The 16,180-nt window shown below is 38.1% G+C and overlaps 1 protein-coding gene across 21 annotated transcripts in view; it reads right to left on the reverse strand.

The window, feature by feature from the left end:
* Positions 1 to 16,180, reverse strand: part of EYA4 (EYA transcriptional coactivator and phosphatase 4) — a 157,079-nt gene that overhangs the window by 35,842 nt on the left and 105,057 nt on the right. For 8 of the 21 annotated variants that reach the window (XR_014183803.1, XM_082049882.1, XM_082049869.1 and 5 more), the window contains 8 exons: positions 16,068 to 16,136; positions 10,346 to 10,438; positions 4,574 to 4,640; positions 2,563 to 2,705; positions 2,275 to 2,418; positions 1,241 to 1,320; positions 684 to 867; positions 558 to 584 (listed from right to left, as the gene is read on the reverse strand). Coding sequence is in view for 20 of the 21 variants with exons in the window: in XM_082049882.1 (XP_081906008.1) it covers positions 558 to 584; positions 684 to 867; positions 1,241 to 1,320; positions 2,275 to 2,418; positions 2,563 to 2,705; positions 4,574 to 4,640; positions 10,346 to 10,438; positions 16,068 to 16,136 (807 nt within the window). In the remaining variant the exon portion in view is untranslated. The remainder of the gene's footprint in view (positions 1 to 557; positions 585 to 683; positions 868 to 1,240; positions 1,321 to 2,274; positions 2,419 to 2,562; positions 2,706 to 4,573; positions 4,641 to 10,345; positions 10,439 to 16,067; positions 16,137 to 16,180) is intronic. The other 13 variants (XM_082049870.1, XM_082049871.1, XM_082049887.1 and 10 more) reach the window with 10 other exon arrangements.

Genomic DNA, 16,180 nt, shown 5'->3' on the forward strand with positions numbered 1-16,180 from the left:
CTGGGAACACGACTGCGTAGCAAAATGCTGTTCTGTAGTGGATGTGCACAAGGGGGCAGAGCTGGGCAGGCAAAGGGAGTCCCTGATGGCTCCCGAGAACATTGTTTTGCAGCTTCGACTACTGCAATGCTATTTTTTTAAAGAGACTTGGGCTAATAGCCAGTTGTTCTATTCTTAGCTACCTAAATTTGTGAATTAGGATACACTGCTTGTATATATTTGAATAAAGCCCATGTACTCTTGCTAGAATGACTGGGGCATGAAGAAATGAACAACAGTATCTTGTTTTAAATTCTTTAAAGCGTACCATGTAGGTGGATACAGCAATGTTCCACCATCAGTAATGGGAGAGCTCACTAAATTTTTATTTCAAAATTTACCAAAAGTTTGTTACCATGTAGTTGTTTTTGGTACTAACAGATCCCTACCAGACTGTTGTAACTTTTTTCAGGCCTTCTCCTTCCATAGACAGCTATTTCAGTCTGCAAAGAGGTTATTTAACTAACAAACAAACTAGACAGGTTTCCTAACTAAACAACAAAAAAAAGTGTGCTTACTTTGGCTGGTTTGCATGATGAAGTTTTCTGAAAGGCATGAGGTTAAAATGTCAATATTCAAACAAGATGGATATAGAAATCTTGTCTTTATACAAGTACAGAATAAAATACAAATTTTTTTTTCACCTGAATGTAGATCTGTACCTGGTTGACTAGTCAGGCCAGGGAGCGAGTCCTGTAACTGGTAGGTTGATGATGATGATGAAGTGCCATCAGCCGTGTTGTTTGAGGTCATATATGCACCATATGTTGATGCTGAGTAATACTGTGCATATTGATTTTGGCCAAAAGCTGTGTATGATGGATAATCCTAAAACAGCAAATGCAGCAGGGTACTTAATTAAGTAGTGTAACAAGTGATTTTTCCATTAAGTATTTCTAAGTGTGCAATCATATGACTTTTGCATGAGTTTGGGGGGTTTAGTTTAGATTTTTTTAAATTTAAGGATATTTAACATTTTTAAAATTTAAGGATATTTACTGAAATAGTAAGTAAAGTAGTATTTAAGTGCCAAAAGACGCAACTAGGCTTCCATTAGGATTTTGATCACTTGACTCAGAAAACAGCATTGAACCACAGAGAGTCTAATTCAGCATAACAGATCTCAATTAAAATAGCACGCTATCATTGGAGTTATATAAATCCTTTTGTAACTGACAAACAAAAATGTTAATATTCATACCTGTTGTGCACTACTGAAGTTTGTAGAATTTGAAACAGAATTGTTTGCATAAATAGTGGATGATGGTGTAAAACTAGAACCTAAAATTTAAAAAAAATCAATTAACTGCAAAAACTTGCATGTGAATGAAAATGAAGTTCTAAATACAATACTCCATGTTAAGTTACAGATGAATCAGAAGAAAAACAACTTTTATTTTCTCTTTAAACAATAAAACATTGTAATGAAACATTAAAAGAAATGAAATGCTACTTCCATACATACAGGCATACATTCTTCTTCACACAATGCAAGGAAGATATTTGCATTACACCGATCAAGAAAGCACCTCTCCTCAAATATTGTTTTTCTCTTTTGTCTTAATTTTTAAGTTCTAACATTTTACCAAATGTTCACACATGGAACAAAAAATTTTTCAAATAATTTCTTAATGATCTGGTTGTTTTTAATCAATCTGTAATGAGGCATGTCCTCGTTTTCACCATAAGACAATTCATATTGTAATTTGTAATATTTAAAATATTAACCATTGCATAAACTTAACAATTACCCAAATAAAACAGGTTCTCAATGATTAAAGGGTAATACATAAATTAATAATTGAATAACAAATGAAAGAATGAATATGAATTAAGGAGAAATCCTAACAAATTATGTTAATCTAAAGAGAAACAGGTATGAAATGATGTCATACTGAGAAACATGAAACAAGGAAAAGTAACCTGTGTACGCTAATAAATACAACATATGTTTCTAGTCCTGCCATGTGATTTCACCCATTAAAAAAAGAAGGTGCAAATAGGGACTGCATTGCACAACTAAGTTAACAGATGACCAAAATGAATACATAGATGCATATCAGTACTGGAAAAAAATACTAAACTTTAAATTTTAGAGGTAAAAGTAGCTGCCAACGACAGGCATACTTGCCAGGGTTCAGAAAAATTAATGGAAAATATGTCATAAATACGAGGGAAGAGGAGGCCATCAGCAGCAGAGGGATGGGATGAGCCCTGAGGGACATGGTTACTCACCTGGCATCTGGTAAGAGTACGGTGTTTGGCCTGGCTGTGGGGTGGAAAACCCTGGGCTGTAACTGAGGCACCCGCTCTGCAGTGGTGACTGGGTCTGTGAGAGCCCACTTTCCGTCTTGATGCCTGGCAACATTACACCCAAATCTGTATAAGAAATTAATTTTCAACTGATTCTTCAAAATATTTTCTTACAGTTGGGAAAAACAAATTAAAAAAAAAAAATCAAAAAACATCCATGTCAGTATTGCTCTTACTTCTACATAAGTAAAGTAATAAGAGGTGAAATACCGTAAGTGGGTAAGCTGTAGGGCTGTCCTGTCTGTGAGTAGGCTGTATAGACCGCTGGTTGCTGCATTCCTGAATACTGGGTTTGTCCGGCATAGGCAGACATTGTTTGAGCTGCTGGTGTAGAAAGAATGTGTGGATAGGGCCTAAATATCAGGAAAAATAGCATTACTGTGGCAACAAATACTTTGTATGTTGATTCAAGCAATAAAGTAAAGAAAAAGGTTTAAAGATGTCCAAAGGCAGTTCATTATTCTGCCAACCGTTCCTCTTCTGGGATTTATTTCATCCCCCACCGAAATAAGCTGAAAACCACTCCGGCTCACATTCCCCCGGTCAGGGTGAATATTTTCTACTGTCCCATCACTACAATTCTGAACCCACTGTATCCAGATCTAGGTGGATTGTGACACTGCTATATGGCTTTATTATGGATTTGACCCCTTTGAGCCAAGATCGGTCTGCTTAAGTCAGAAAAACCCTCATGTTTTTTTAATCCAGTGGAGGGAAACTTGGACTAGAAGAATAAAGGAAATACAGAGGTGAACATCAAAGCTACTGCATTATGTCCTCTGTGTATGGTTCTGCTTCAACAGACGTCTAGCCTCTGGCTTCAACAGGAATGGATTGTGCCCATTGAGAGCAGCATGAAAAATACTGATGGCAATAGTTTGGAAACCAGATGGGCTTTAAACATTACGAAAATATGGGCTAGGAAAATAAAATGGAAATAAAAATGGCCTTTTATTTATAAATATTGGGGTTTTATAGACAGATTGAATAAAATCAAGTTTAAAATTTTTGCCCTCCAGAGCTGCAAAAACATACAGAGAAACATTTGTCTTGGATTGTTTTGTAAGTCAAATAAGACTTTATGGACCAAGAGTTGAATAAACACACTCTGCAGAATTATGCTTACTGAAACCTGACCATTAAAAGCCATGACTAAATTTCAGATTCTATTTTTTTCTTTCTAATTAGTTCAGTACAGTTGGCAGCAGTTACTATCAGAATAAGATTACTCATTAATTTAGATGCCAATGAATTATAAAAGTACATTAAACATTCTATTAAACCTTATAATCTCTTTGGCCAAAAGTATTTGCTACAGTTTGCCAAAACCTGTTCTAAGTGGAATGAAGGCTGTTCTTAGTTCAGGCACCTACTTTCTGTATCAAAAAATATTGGCTACCATGATATGAAAGCAAAGCCTAAATAGTTACAGCTTCAACATTTTCTCTTTATCGAAGTCACATAGGTAGCTATATCAAAGAAATGGAAAAAAATAGATGGCATACTGGAATTAAACACCCTTATGCACAACACAGACAATAGGACAAGCAAACTAATAGCCTGTCAATTGCAGCAGTTTCATATAATATCTTCAGTGCTTTTTCCTAAAGTTTCCGCTCCTGAATTCGTGTGATTGTCTAAGAGTCTGTTTTTCTCAAAAAAAAAGTGAAATAAATTTCCTATTCCTAACAATGTTCATTGGCTTAAAAAAAAATAAAAATGAGATTAAAAGATAATCCAATTTATTTTATTTTAAAATCTTATGATATTGGAGAAGGAGGAGGAAAGGGTGGTTCATGACTGTGGAATGTTTGGAAGCGTTTGGCAATGCCGGCGCTGGGAGGGTCTGTTACCCCTCAGTATGCAATTCTGCAATTGTGATTTCTAAATATAAACTATCTTCTTCAGAATATGTCTGTATAAATTGCCAGCACTGTTATGATGCTGATGTCTGAGAACTTAATAGTCTGATTATTTTCAGATACTCAGGGTATTTCTTGTGCAGCAATCCCGCACTGCACAGAGCAGGATCTTACTCTGCAGTCACGTGAGGAAAAAAAGTTGGAGAGAGCGTTATATAATTGAGTCAGTACTGAGGCTTAAGTATTTTCCTTTCTCTCTGTTTCTTCTGCTGATGAACACTTGTTTGCAACAAACAACAGAACTGCCTGCATCCAAGGCCAATTCCCTATAAAAGACCAGAAGAGCTGCCGACACTAACTTGGAGGGATATATCTGTGGAGAGTACTGGTGTGCTGATCTTGGGCTGTAGCCACTACTTGTTATCACTGCAAAAGAGAAAATAAGAATACAGTTAGAAACATCATGAGACCAATACAGCCAGTCTGAATGCTAATGCAAAAACGTTAGCAGAGAGGCTTATTGAAATAGATAGCTTTTCAACAAAGTAGATGTCACTTGAACTGCAACATCTTAATACAAAAATTAACTCACAAACCATTCATAGAACTCTTTAGTTGGCATGGGTGTGTCATGCTTTTTCAGCTTGAGTGACATGTCTCCCATTATATTGCAGAAGCATGTATTTCATACGTTATCCGTGATGCACACACCATAGATCTTTCAAATTTGCAAGTTGTTTTAAAATTTGTAGTTAAAAAGAATCTTGTGATTTAACATATGGTATTGCATGGGATTGAAATGAAATACGCATACTTCTAAGTCTCACATTAATAAGTTTATTATTACTAGTGGGCAGGAATAATATGTTGTATATGGGTGTGGTTAATTTTAGTCTGTTTAGGTGATGGAAGATACTGGATTGACTACTAGAAAATGAATACCATTCCTTTATCAACAGACCGATTAGAACATAGCCACTAAACCCACTATTTTTATTTCAAAAGTAGACATAAACCGTCTTGTCCAGTAGCCATCAAAATTGTGTACATCTATACTATTCTCAGCTGCATTCTTCCAAGAAAGCTAACAGAACAATAGCCATATCCCATTAAAATTTCATTCAGAAGCAGTGCTCCCACTGGATTAATTCCAAGTGTTGGGAAGTTTCTCTTTCCTTTAGCCATCTGTCTTGACTAAGACAGATGTATTCCAAATATATGTACTCTGAAGTGTTGAACCAATCCCTTCAGAGCAAATCCATACTGGGCAAATATACAGAGTGTCTTTATTAGGCCATCTGCTGTTCATTCACTTTTCAAAAGATTAAAGTAGTACACAATGAAGCACTGGAATTTCTTTAGTCTAATCAATCATAGTTGTACTTCAAAGTGTGCCCTCTTCCTGAGTTGTTCATAATGGTAGCAGAAATGAACTTTCAGAATTATATAAGTGACAAATAGGTTTAGGTTCCCAACTATTTTATGAAACATGATGCATCCAGGCCTAATTAACGTCTTTGAGATCTATTGCTTTGAACATATGCTGAACTCCATATTTTTAAAGCTACTTTAAATGCATTTAAAACATGCAAAACTTAAAAGGAAAATACAGGAGAAGAAAACCAATCAGCTTTTTTTCAAAATATGCAGTTGAGTATGGCTTGACAATAAAGAAGAATTGGATGATAATTTTTGGATCATATGCCACCAGATTTCATAAAAGAGTTGCTGACTGAAAAGATATTGAGAATTTGCCTGTGATGGAAGTCTGCTGAATTTAATTTTGTGTGGATATTATTTTTCTTTCTTTTTTCTTTTTTGAGAATGCCTTTCCATAGTTTAAGCTCAATCCGCAGAGTGATTGACTAGGTATGCATACAGCTGTTCCCAGAGTCAGATGAACCTAGAGCTGTATATATCAACATAATCAGTCCAGAGAACTCTAAAGGATGCTCTCAGTTATTTAAGGCTTGAAGAGTAATTAGTCTTCCCTGTAGATCCCTATGACCTTTCTAAAGACAAACAATAGCTAAGAGTGCCCTTGGTGATCCTCAAGGATTTTTTGTGATCCATTATCGGCTTATCGGATCTTTTTTGCCCATACCGCTCCACTTTTTGTCTGATCATTTGCTGGATGACAGCTCAATTGATTACTCAGTTTAGTTAAAGCACATTTGCAATTCTACTACATCTGATGTAAACTACAAAAAATGACTGATTTCATTTAAATCATTTGAGCTATCAAAACCTAAAATTTTTCAGCAAAAACTGTCCTGCCTGCTTTTTTTATTCTTTCTGCATGTACCTTATTTTATAAATTCAGACAAGAAAATATTTTTTTCTTCTTCCCAGTTTCCCTGATGATACTACTGGTTGCAGGGAAGAGAGAAAAAAAGAGGCAAGGGCCCCCAGAGTAAACTGTGTACCTTTCCAGCTAAAAAGTCTGTTTCTTTCACTCTTTCTCTGAAAGCTTGTTCCACTGATTTGTGCACTACATTTTAGACTGTGAGGTCTTTGAGAAACACAGGGTGTAAGACCTACTCTAAGAGAGCATTATGACTGAGGCTGTGGACTACACCTGTATGTCATAGATCATATTCTAGGGTTTATCAAATTTAAACAACTTTCACTGCTGGGTAGCCTCCTAACCCTACTTCTGAGGACTGTTGGCAATGGAGGAGATGGTGGAGAAAGGTTGTCCTGGTGTTTATATACTAACTGTGCAATTTTATATAAGTGGGGTTAAAAACTGTTTTATGTTGCTTATATTAAAACGAAACCCAAAATGTTTCTTCTCTGAAAAACTCAAATATTTCTAAGACTTCACTACTTGAATTTACCAGAGGAATGCTCTTCAGGGCAGGTATAAGACCCTTGATTTCTCACCGCGGCACTGAGGGCATACTCCAGTCCCCACTAATGCTGATTCACAGAGGGAACAAGAAGCTGACAGCCAGCTCTTACCAGTTACCCTGTTAGCTCAGCTGGCCAAGGTGGCTGTGGAGAATTTGAATGATCATAAACTGTTCGGATAGTATGTGTTGTGTTCACTAGATTAACACAGGCTAGGATTTTTTATTTTTTCATTACGCATCTGGAAAATACTATGCAAAGAGGTTAGGTTAAAAAGGTTTCATTTAAATGACAAATCACAAAGTCTGCACGCAAGGGGACCAAATGTAGGTTATACAGAGGTGGCATTTCCTAACTTCACCCTTATACCCTTCAGAAATTGTTTTTTATATCCTTTTTGTGTGTAATAAATACTAACTAAAAAGGATGATGAGAACTTCAAATGTCTCTCTCTGCACTCCATTAGAATGATAAACGGTTCTCAAATTAATCCAGTACTGTAAGCAATATAAACATACAAATGCATGCACTCACAGCACAGCCACTGCAGCAAATTCAGAGAGTGTGAAAATGCTCAGTTCAAGGTTGCTTAATTTTCCACATCCTGGGAATATCCACCCCAACAGAAGTCTGCTGCAGGACCACAGGGCTTCAAGTTGAGTATACTAACTGTCATTCTTTGGGGAAAAAGGGGGAGGGAGAGGGGTGCATAAAGTGACTCCCCACCTCGCCAACCCTTGCTAAGAGGCACAGTTGTTCCCAGGGGCAGCTCTGCAGGACAGAGGAACAGGATCCCTGTACCCCATGAGCTGCAGCCCTGAGCAGGACCTGGCCCAATAGTCTGGCTAAGGCCACTATGGTGACTCTCAATTCAAGAGGTCTATGTGATTTATTTTTCAGCTTTTCAATCAAAGATAGGGGTTAATCATAGTTACCTGTGAAGCCTAATCTGCCTCTCCTGCCCTGTACCTCACACAGTCTGTTTGACCATCATTTTTTGTGTTACAGCTGGTCATTATGGACAGAGCTGGCTACTTTACACCCCGCAGGGCTCATTCAGCCTTCTGCTCAGCTCCAGGACATGTCACAGGTTTTCATTGCCCTTGGAGCATGGAAATCAATTTTAATGGGTAGAATATTTGAAGGGGAGGATTTCTGCATGGCAGACTCTCAAATAGGTCTCAGCACAAGGATTTCTCTTTTCACCCACATCTCATTTCATAAAATATTTAATGTCTAGGTATCCTCATGAAATGAGCTCAGAGGTGCTCTGAAAACTGCAGGAAAGCACTAACATTATCACCTTATCACCATTGGGAATAACATACATATGTAACTGGTCATCAGGAAAAAACAAACTGTTCACTGTTGGGCTTCGTTAGGCATTATTTTCAATTGCAGCTGGTTGTCTGAAATGACATCTTTCTACTAGTCAGTAGTTATTGCCTTTAGCAACCCACTAAACTTCCCAAATAACCAGTTAGATTAAAAAGTCAGAGAAATGCGTTTTTGTGAGATTTTATTTTTCTTTAGCACTTTGTCCATACAACTGAGCCAAACAAATTGCCCAATTTGCAAGTACCAGTACAAGGCAAATGTGAAAGCAATGGAATTACATTTTATGAAAGGCTCAGTGCATTATCAACGCAGCTCTGCGTCTTGCTCTGATGAAGAAGGATACACAGACAGGCAGACTATTGATTTCCCCCCATGAATGACCATAATCATTTAATACTTGAGTTTGTGGCCTAAGCTGAGAATCAGGCTCATATTTCTTTGGAGTATGCAGGTGGATAACAGACAGAAATTATTGTGTAAAGCTCAGATTCCAATTGTTTCCAAACCTCCAAAGTGTAGAGATCTCAACACTCCTTTTGGAGTCAGTGGAAGCTAACAGGTGAGTGGCACCTGGGGATATCAAGCTGTTACTTAGCTATCTAGACATGAACTGGAGGCTGCAATTTTTGGCACCCCTTCAGGAAAATGTTGCCTTAGCCATGTTTTACACATAGAATCCAACTCACATGTCTTAAATATATGTTGGAACCTGATAAAATTTCACTGACAATGACAAAATCACATATATGGTTGTATATTTTACAATCTGTAATCATTACTTATATAATTTTAGGATAGACTGACAACAGGGTGAAAAATAAAAGCTCATTTTTAGCCAGGACTATTAATTTTTTTTATGGAACTTGTTAAACTTTAAGTTAATGGAGTTCCTTTCAGTATAATCATCACAAGGACAATGGTTTCATTTTTTTTTTTTTTCTAATCAATATTGACCTGCTTTACATCTCACAAAAGACCTTTTCTTCAGGCACTAAGTTTGTTACAAATACTTTTCTGAATAAGCAGCTTCAGAGCATATCTGCATTTACTGACACCTAAAAAACAATTCCAGACACATAAAAATGAATTTTAAAAATATTTTCATTACACAGAAACATTGTGATTTCCAAAACATTTCAAATAGGGCTTGACTACCTAAGTCTACCAAATTCACAGTAGTTTTAGTGTGGACTGGCGATTCCCGGCTTCAGTGGCATTTCACTCAGGCCATCAGTAAACTGGTATTTTCAGATGCAAAATTTATTCTTTTCTCTCTCCTTGTTAATATTATTATTAGCAGGATTCAGCTTAGTGATTAGAAGGCAAATTATCTGTACTTTTCCAGAGTTCATCACCTTTTAATAATTTACAGGAATCTACTTTAAAATTGCTGTTTGTTTCATTTTTTTGAGAAGTAACTGAAACTCATGTTTATTTAAGATAAAATATAGATTTCATTTTCATGGAAAGAAAGTAGCTTGTAGAAATCTGGACAGTGTTTAAACTAACACACTACTCATAGAAATCAAAAGATTAGCACTGAAATATAAATTTTAAGATTTTAAATTTTATGGATTAGAATGGCTGTTACAAATACAATCAAATTTTTTCTTCCTAAGAGCATACAAGACTGAGAAAAAATCTACAGTACAATAATATTATTACTATAAGATTTTTGCATAGAGCAATTGTCTTAGGTACCATGAAAGCTTCTTTAACATCATAGCTCATAAAAATTACAGATTTTCATTTACAAAAATGAAAAAGTTATTAATTATTATTATTATTGTTATTATTATTATTATGTATTAGGTATTAAAATGTTACTTTATTGTAGTTTTATAAAGATTGCTTCTATGCAGTGAGATATTCATTAGCGAAGGTTATTAAATGTTCTATAAATATGCATCTAGCAATACGTGATCTTATTATGGCTTTACCTGACCCAGTAAAAGTGTCAAGCGATCCATCTCCAGTTGTTGTTGTTGTTTCACTGCTGTTCATGGGTTCTGTTTTGACTGCAAGAAGAGACACTACATAGAAGAATAAGTAGACATGAGATTTTACTTCTAAATTTATACTGGAGTCTTCATGCCAGTCTCATGAGCCGTAGTCCAGCTAGAACAAGCATGCGCTGCAACAGCTTCGACCTTCACTCTACCACAGGACTGAGACAATCTACACTTGCTCAGCCTGGAATGGCCATGCATCTACATAGCTTTTTATCTGTGCATTCATCTATCTGCTGGTTTTAGCAACTGGAATATCTTCTGGGGAGATTTCAACCTAAATCTAATTGATTCTAACAATTCCCTAGGAGTAGCAGAGAGGAAGGAAACATTAGCTGTGAAGGGATGTAGCACATAACAAAAGTAGTTTTACCTGACAAGTGAAACAATAACATTAATATGGTTTCATGCTCATATAGAAACAAATTACTTTCACAGTGCCAGCATTCTGTCTTTTCCTCTTTTTACAGAGTCTGGGGGAGAGAGGGGGTTTGAGCTAGGTTACCAGCAAGCAATTTTCCATAAATGAAGAGAGAAGTTTGGAAGAAAAAAAAGCAAAAGAACTAGAGTAGGACACAAACAACAGCCACAAAAAGTCAGCTTCTAACTCAGAGTTTACCAAACACTTGGGTCCACTCTGACCTCAAATTATTTCTTACAGATCATCATGCACTCTCACCATCCAAGCTATAACTGAAAGCACCACAGAGGTAATCTAGATTTTATAGTTTAATATGTTACCTGAACAGACCATCTGGCATGGACTTTTGCAATGGAGTTTGGGAATCACCCTTCTAATCAACGTGGTAAGAAACAGTGGTACAAAATACACTGCAGCTTTTATTAGATGTTTAATGAGGAAATTGGAAACCATCAACATATTATCACAATTGCTTTGCAAAGGCCAGTTAGGTGTGTGCGTGAGCATCTATCACATATATATCAACAACTTGCTTACAGATACCACAGGACCAGTTGCTGCCCAGGGGCGCAGAGTGAAGTGGCAATGAGGACTCACATGGACCACTACCATGGTCTTATGCCAGATATGGAAATTCCAAAGACACAGTCCAGGATTTGTAGAGGAGCCTTTGCTGTGACAGCTGAGCTGGCAAAGCCCCCCAGCAGGTCTAATATACGCCAAGCAAAGGCATTTTCTGCCAGCTAGTTACCTGATGCCTCTGAAGGACACCAGCTAAGCCGACCAAAGCTCTCATCTGTCAACATCACTGCATCCATGTTTGACTTCACTGGCAATAGTAAGAGGAGGGGGAGAGTTTCACATTCTGAGCTGGCAATGTATTTACAAACTATGGCTCAGATTCAAGTCACCTAAGTTAAGCATACAAAAGGTGCATACTAATGTCTCTTTAGGTTCAATTAAGAAAGAGAAGTACTTCCAGAGAGCAATTCAGTCCAAGTACAGCCTGAGCTGCCCTCAAGTTCACCATCCTTCTTATAGTCTGTAGTGGAAAAGGTAGTGGATGAGTTAAATAAAGGACTTGGTTTTCTTGTCGGAAAAATGTGCAGAGTAACATCTACAGAACCATTATGCTGTTCCTCTGTGTGCCTGTGAGCACAATAAGGAGCTCAACAGGAATTACACAGCTACCAATACAGCTGCCTGTGATGGGCCCTGCATAAGCTACCTCTTCTGCGATATCACACCTCATTTCCAGCCACACTGCTTCAGGAATCTTACTTTGACTGATTGGGGATGCTGCAGATGTCTACAATTGCACAAGTGACCTATGCAGTGAACACTTGAGAAATCAGGTTGTATTTGTCTCTGTGACAGGTGAGTTCCCTGTAGTGTCACTGACGCCAGAATGCTAATCAAACCAAGCAGCACTTTCTTACACAAGTTACAGCTGTGCTGTATCTTTCCATTTACTGTGCGAGACTTAAAAATATTTGGATGTCTGCCTTTTAACTGTAGACTTCTTTTCATTATCATTTATCTTTAATAAAACTATCACACCCATTTATTCTCCCTGCAAGCAACAGGATATTAATTCAATATTAAATCATCAGGGAAGAATTTTAGCCATGTTTTTTCAAGCTGCTGTGCACTCCTCATCATTTTGCAGACTATTATCTTCTGATTTTAAAAAAAAGCTGTGACAAAAATGACACAAAATGAACAAAGTCATTCATAAGAGTAATCAACTGTTCACATTTGTCTATTTAGATGACCAGGATGTGATTTCATTTGTATCAGATCCATAAGAATATACAACAGTAAAAATCTTCAGGGTCATTTGTCACAAAACAATTGCCTGCATTGAATTTCAGGCTTTTCAGTCATGTGGAACATGTATTGTTGCCTGAAGTTTAGAAGTAACTAAATTAATTTGTTTTCTGATTACTATATACAGATGTCTGCATGTACTTCAGAAGGAGAATGAAAAATCATACCAAGTTGGAAAGATTTGTCTTTTGTCCTCTGAAGATCTTTGGTCATATTTTGCCTCATAAGATGCGTGTTTCTTTTCTTTGCAGAGCTGTATTGGGTTTGCATGGCAAGATTCTGCTAGTGGAGGGGCTAAAGGGGTGGCTCCTGTGAGAAGCTGCCAGAAGCTTCCCCCATGTCTGACAGAACCAATGCCAGATGGCTCCAAGACAGACTCACCACGGGACAATGTCTAGCCCATCACTGACACTGGTAGCACCTCTGGGATAACACAGTTAAGAAGGGGAAAAACTGCTGCACAACTGCAGCTGGAAGACAGGAGTGAAAATACATGAAAGACACAGCACTGCAGACACCAAGCCCAGTGAAGAAGGAGGGCAGGAGGTGCTCCAGGCACCAGAGCAGAGATTCCCCTGCAGCCCATGGTGCAGCCACCCTGAGGTCGGCTGTCCCTCTGCAGCCCATGGAGGTCCATGGTGGAGCAGAGATCTACCTGCAGTGCAGGGAGGACCCCAGGCTGGAGCAGGGGAAGAGTATGAGGAGTCCTCCCCATGAGGAGGAAGAAGCAGCAGAGACAACATGTGATGAATGGACCACAACCCCCAATCCCTGTCCCTCTAAGCCGCTTGCAGGAAGCAAGTAGGGAATTTGGGAGTGAAGTGGAGCCTGGGAAGAAGGGAAGGGATGGGGGTAAGGTGTTTTAAGACTTGGTTTTATTTCTCACTACCCTACCTTGATTTGCTTGGTAACAAATTATTTTCCCTGTTTTGCCTGTGATGGTAACTGCTAAGTGACCTCCCTGTCCTTATCTCAACCTATGAGCCTTTGGTCATATTTTCTCTCCCCTGTCCAGCTGAGGAGAGGAAGTGATAGAGTGGCTTGATGGGCACCTGATGTCCAGCCAAGGTTAACCCACCACAACAGTGTGGACATTTACCTGCATGAAAAAAAATTAACTTTAAGTACCTCAAGATGGTTGACCATACCAAGCCACAAACCTATGTTCAATATTGCATCCAGAAAGACACTTCAGTATGTGCCTAACTGCTTCAACAAAAACTTCAGTAATTAATTGAAATGTTTACTTTAAATTTGTGTCTAGTTCTGGTTAATACCAGCTGCAGTGCACTTCCATCGGTGCAGCCACCATCTTTTTCTCTCCTTGTCAGGCAGAAAAGGACCTAAACCAAAAGAAACTCTCTCATGTACTTAACTTGAGGAAAAACACCATATTGGCACTGTGCTTTGTTGACAAATACATGTAGAAAGTGTTTTTATATGTGCTTGATTTTAAACAGTTTGACTTTGTTATATTCAGATTTTATCATACTAAGGAATTCATAAAGTTATTTTTTTTCAGTGTAGCTCGACATTTGCACTACTACTTTTCTTTGTGTTGCATGTCATTAAACCAAGAGGGGAAAAATAACTAATCTGATTTAAAAAAAAAAAAAAGAAAAAATCTAACATCAGATCAAAACCCCAGGAACATTTAAAGCTGAAATCAAAATAAAAGCTGACACCAAGTAAAAACACAGAATCATCCCTAGGTTTCCTGACACATGCAAGTGTGGTTCTGACACTCTGATGGCAACCACTCTAGACATGATGCAAAGACTACGAGTTTGAACCACCATTTTGGAAGAACACTTTAAACAATATAAATGTAATATTATAGTTTTAGAGTGTGCATTAGTTTTATTTTTTTACATATTGAAAGAATAAAAGTTGAATGCAAAGCAATCTCAAGCTGGAAAGACATTTGAGTGTTGCTAACAGTGAAGACTGCACATGCAGAGCAGGGCTGCCATAATGGTCAGGGGCAGGGGCATAGGATGAATGAGGACAGACAGAAGAAGCTGGGCTTGTTCTGTCCTAGGAAGATAAGGCTGAGGGGAGAGCTAATTGCTGCCTGAAGCTAACTAACGGGAAGGTGCAAAGATGACAAAGAACAAAGGCAGGCTCTTCTCAAAAGATGCCCTGTGAAATGACTGGAAGCAACAGCCACAGGTTTCAGCAAGAGAAAAATCAAATTGGATGTAAAAGAAAAATTCTGCTCTGTGAGAACAGTCAGGCCCTGGGACAGGTGCCCAGAGAGGCTGTGGCATCTCCACCCTTGGGGATATTCAACACCCAGCTAGGCGCTGCCTTGAGCAACATGATCTAACAGCAAAGCTGGCCCTGCTTTCAGCAGGGGTTGGCCTAGCTGACCTCCAGGGGTCCCTTCCAAATTATTCTAAGACAAACTTAGAGTACAGGTCCCAACAGGCAACAGCGTCTACAACATAAAGTCTGACTAAAAGCTCACATTAAACAATAGACCACATAGGTTGTCATAGGAACGATTTTCCTCTTTTTTTTAACAAGCCTTAAGGGTTTTCCTAGGAATACACTCAACTGGAAGCACAGATCTAAATATACTACTGCCTATGGAAAATCAGATTTAAGTTTGCAGCAATGTCGAAGTGTCCTCAGTAATGCAAGGACTTTCACATAACATTTCCCCACTACTGATAATTAGTAATTCTATTACTTTCTACATTTATCTCAACATGCTGAACAGTTAACTGAGGCGACAGACTAAGTTATCTCAGTCCTTCCTTAAACCTAAATTCTTGTAACTGAGCAGTAGCATTCATATGGAATGTTATTCTAGTGCAAATGATCTTTTGTACTTTGTGTACTAGCACACTGGACATAAACTTAAAAAATGAAAACAGTAATTATGAGTCGTAACAACAATGTCAGCCTTGATCTGTGCTCAGGTAACCATGCAGTGTTGTACCTAAAAATAAAATAAAAACAAATGGGCATTCTGTGGAAAATTCATTGGTCAGACTTCCAGCAACACTGACTACTGGCAGTTCCCAGCAATGCTGGTCAGCACAGGGCCCTCCTGGTCTGTCAGATCATGTAGGCAGTTAAGCTAATTTTAAGTCAGTTAAAATTCATTTGCTCATCAAATGTATGGTAAGACAGCTACTTCCGGCAAGTTCCTACCAGTTTTCTGGCTGTAGGAAAGGACTCTGAGAAGGAGTGGGGGGAAAAAAAAACAAACAACCAAAACCAAACAACAAAAGAAAACCAACAACAACCCTGCCCCCCCAACCAAACCACAAACACAAACATTAAGATGTTAAAACTGCATAACAAAAGAACAGAGCAAACCAAGAGAGATATTACACAGCAGTCACAGAGATACACCACCACACACATGCACTGTACCAGGGTTTCTCATACTTGTTGCAGAAGAAGGAGTACTGCAACTCAGCAGCCAGTCTGCAGTATTTAACACAGTCATGTTGTCTCCTGAGAACAGGAATGGCATAACGGTTCATTGTCCCAATGCCTAT

Source organism: Streptopelia decaocto (genome assembly GCF_964273445.1).
Source record: "Streptopelia decaocto genome assembly, chromosome: 3".
NCBI lineage: Eukaryota > Metazoa > Chordata > Aves > Columbiformes > Columbidae > Streptopelia > Streptopelia decaocto.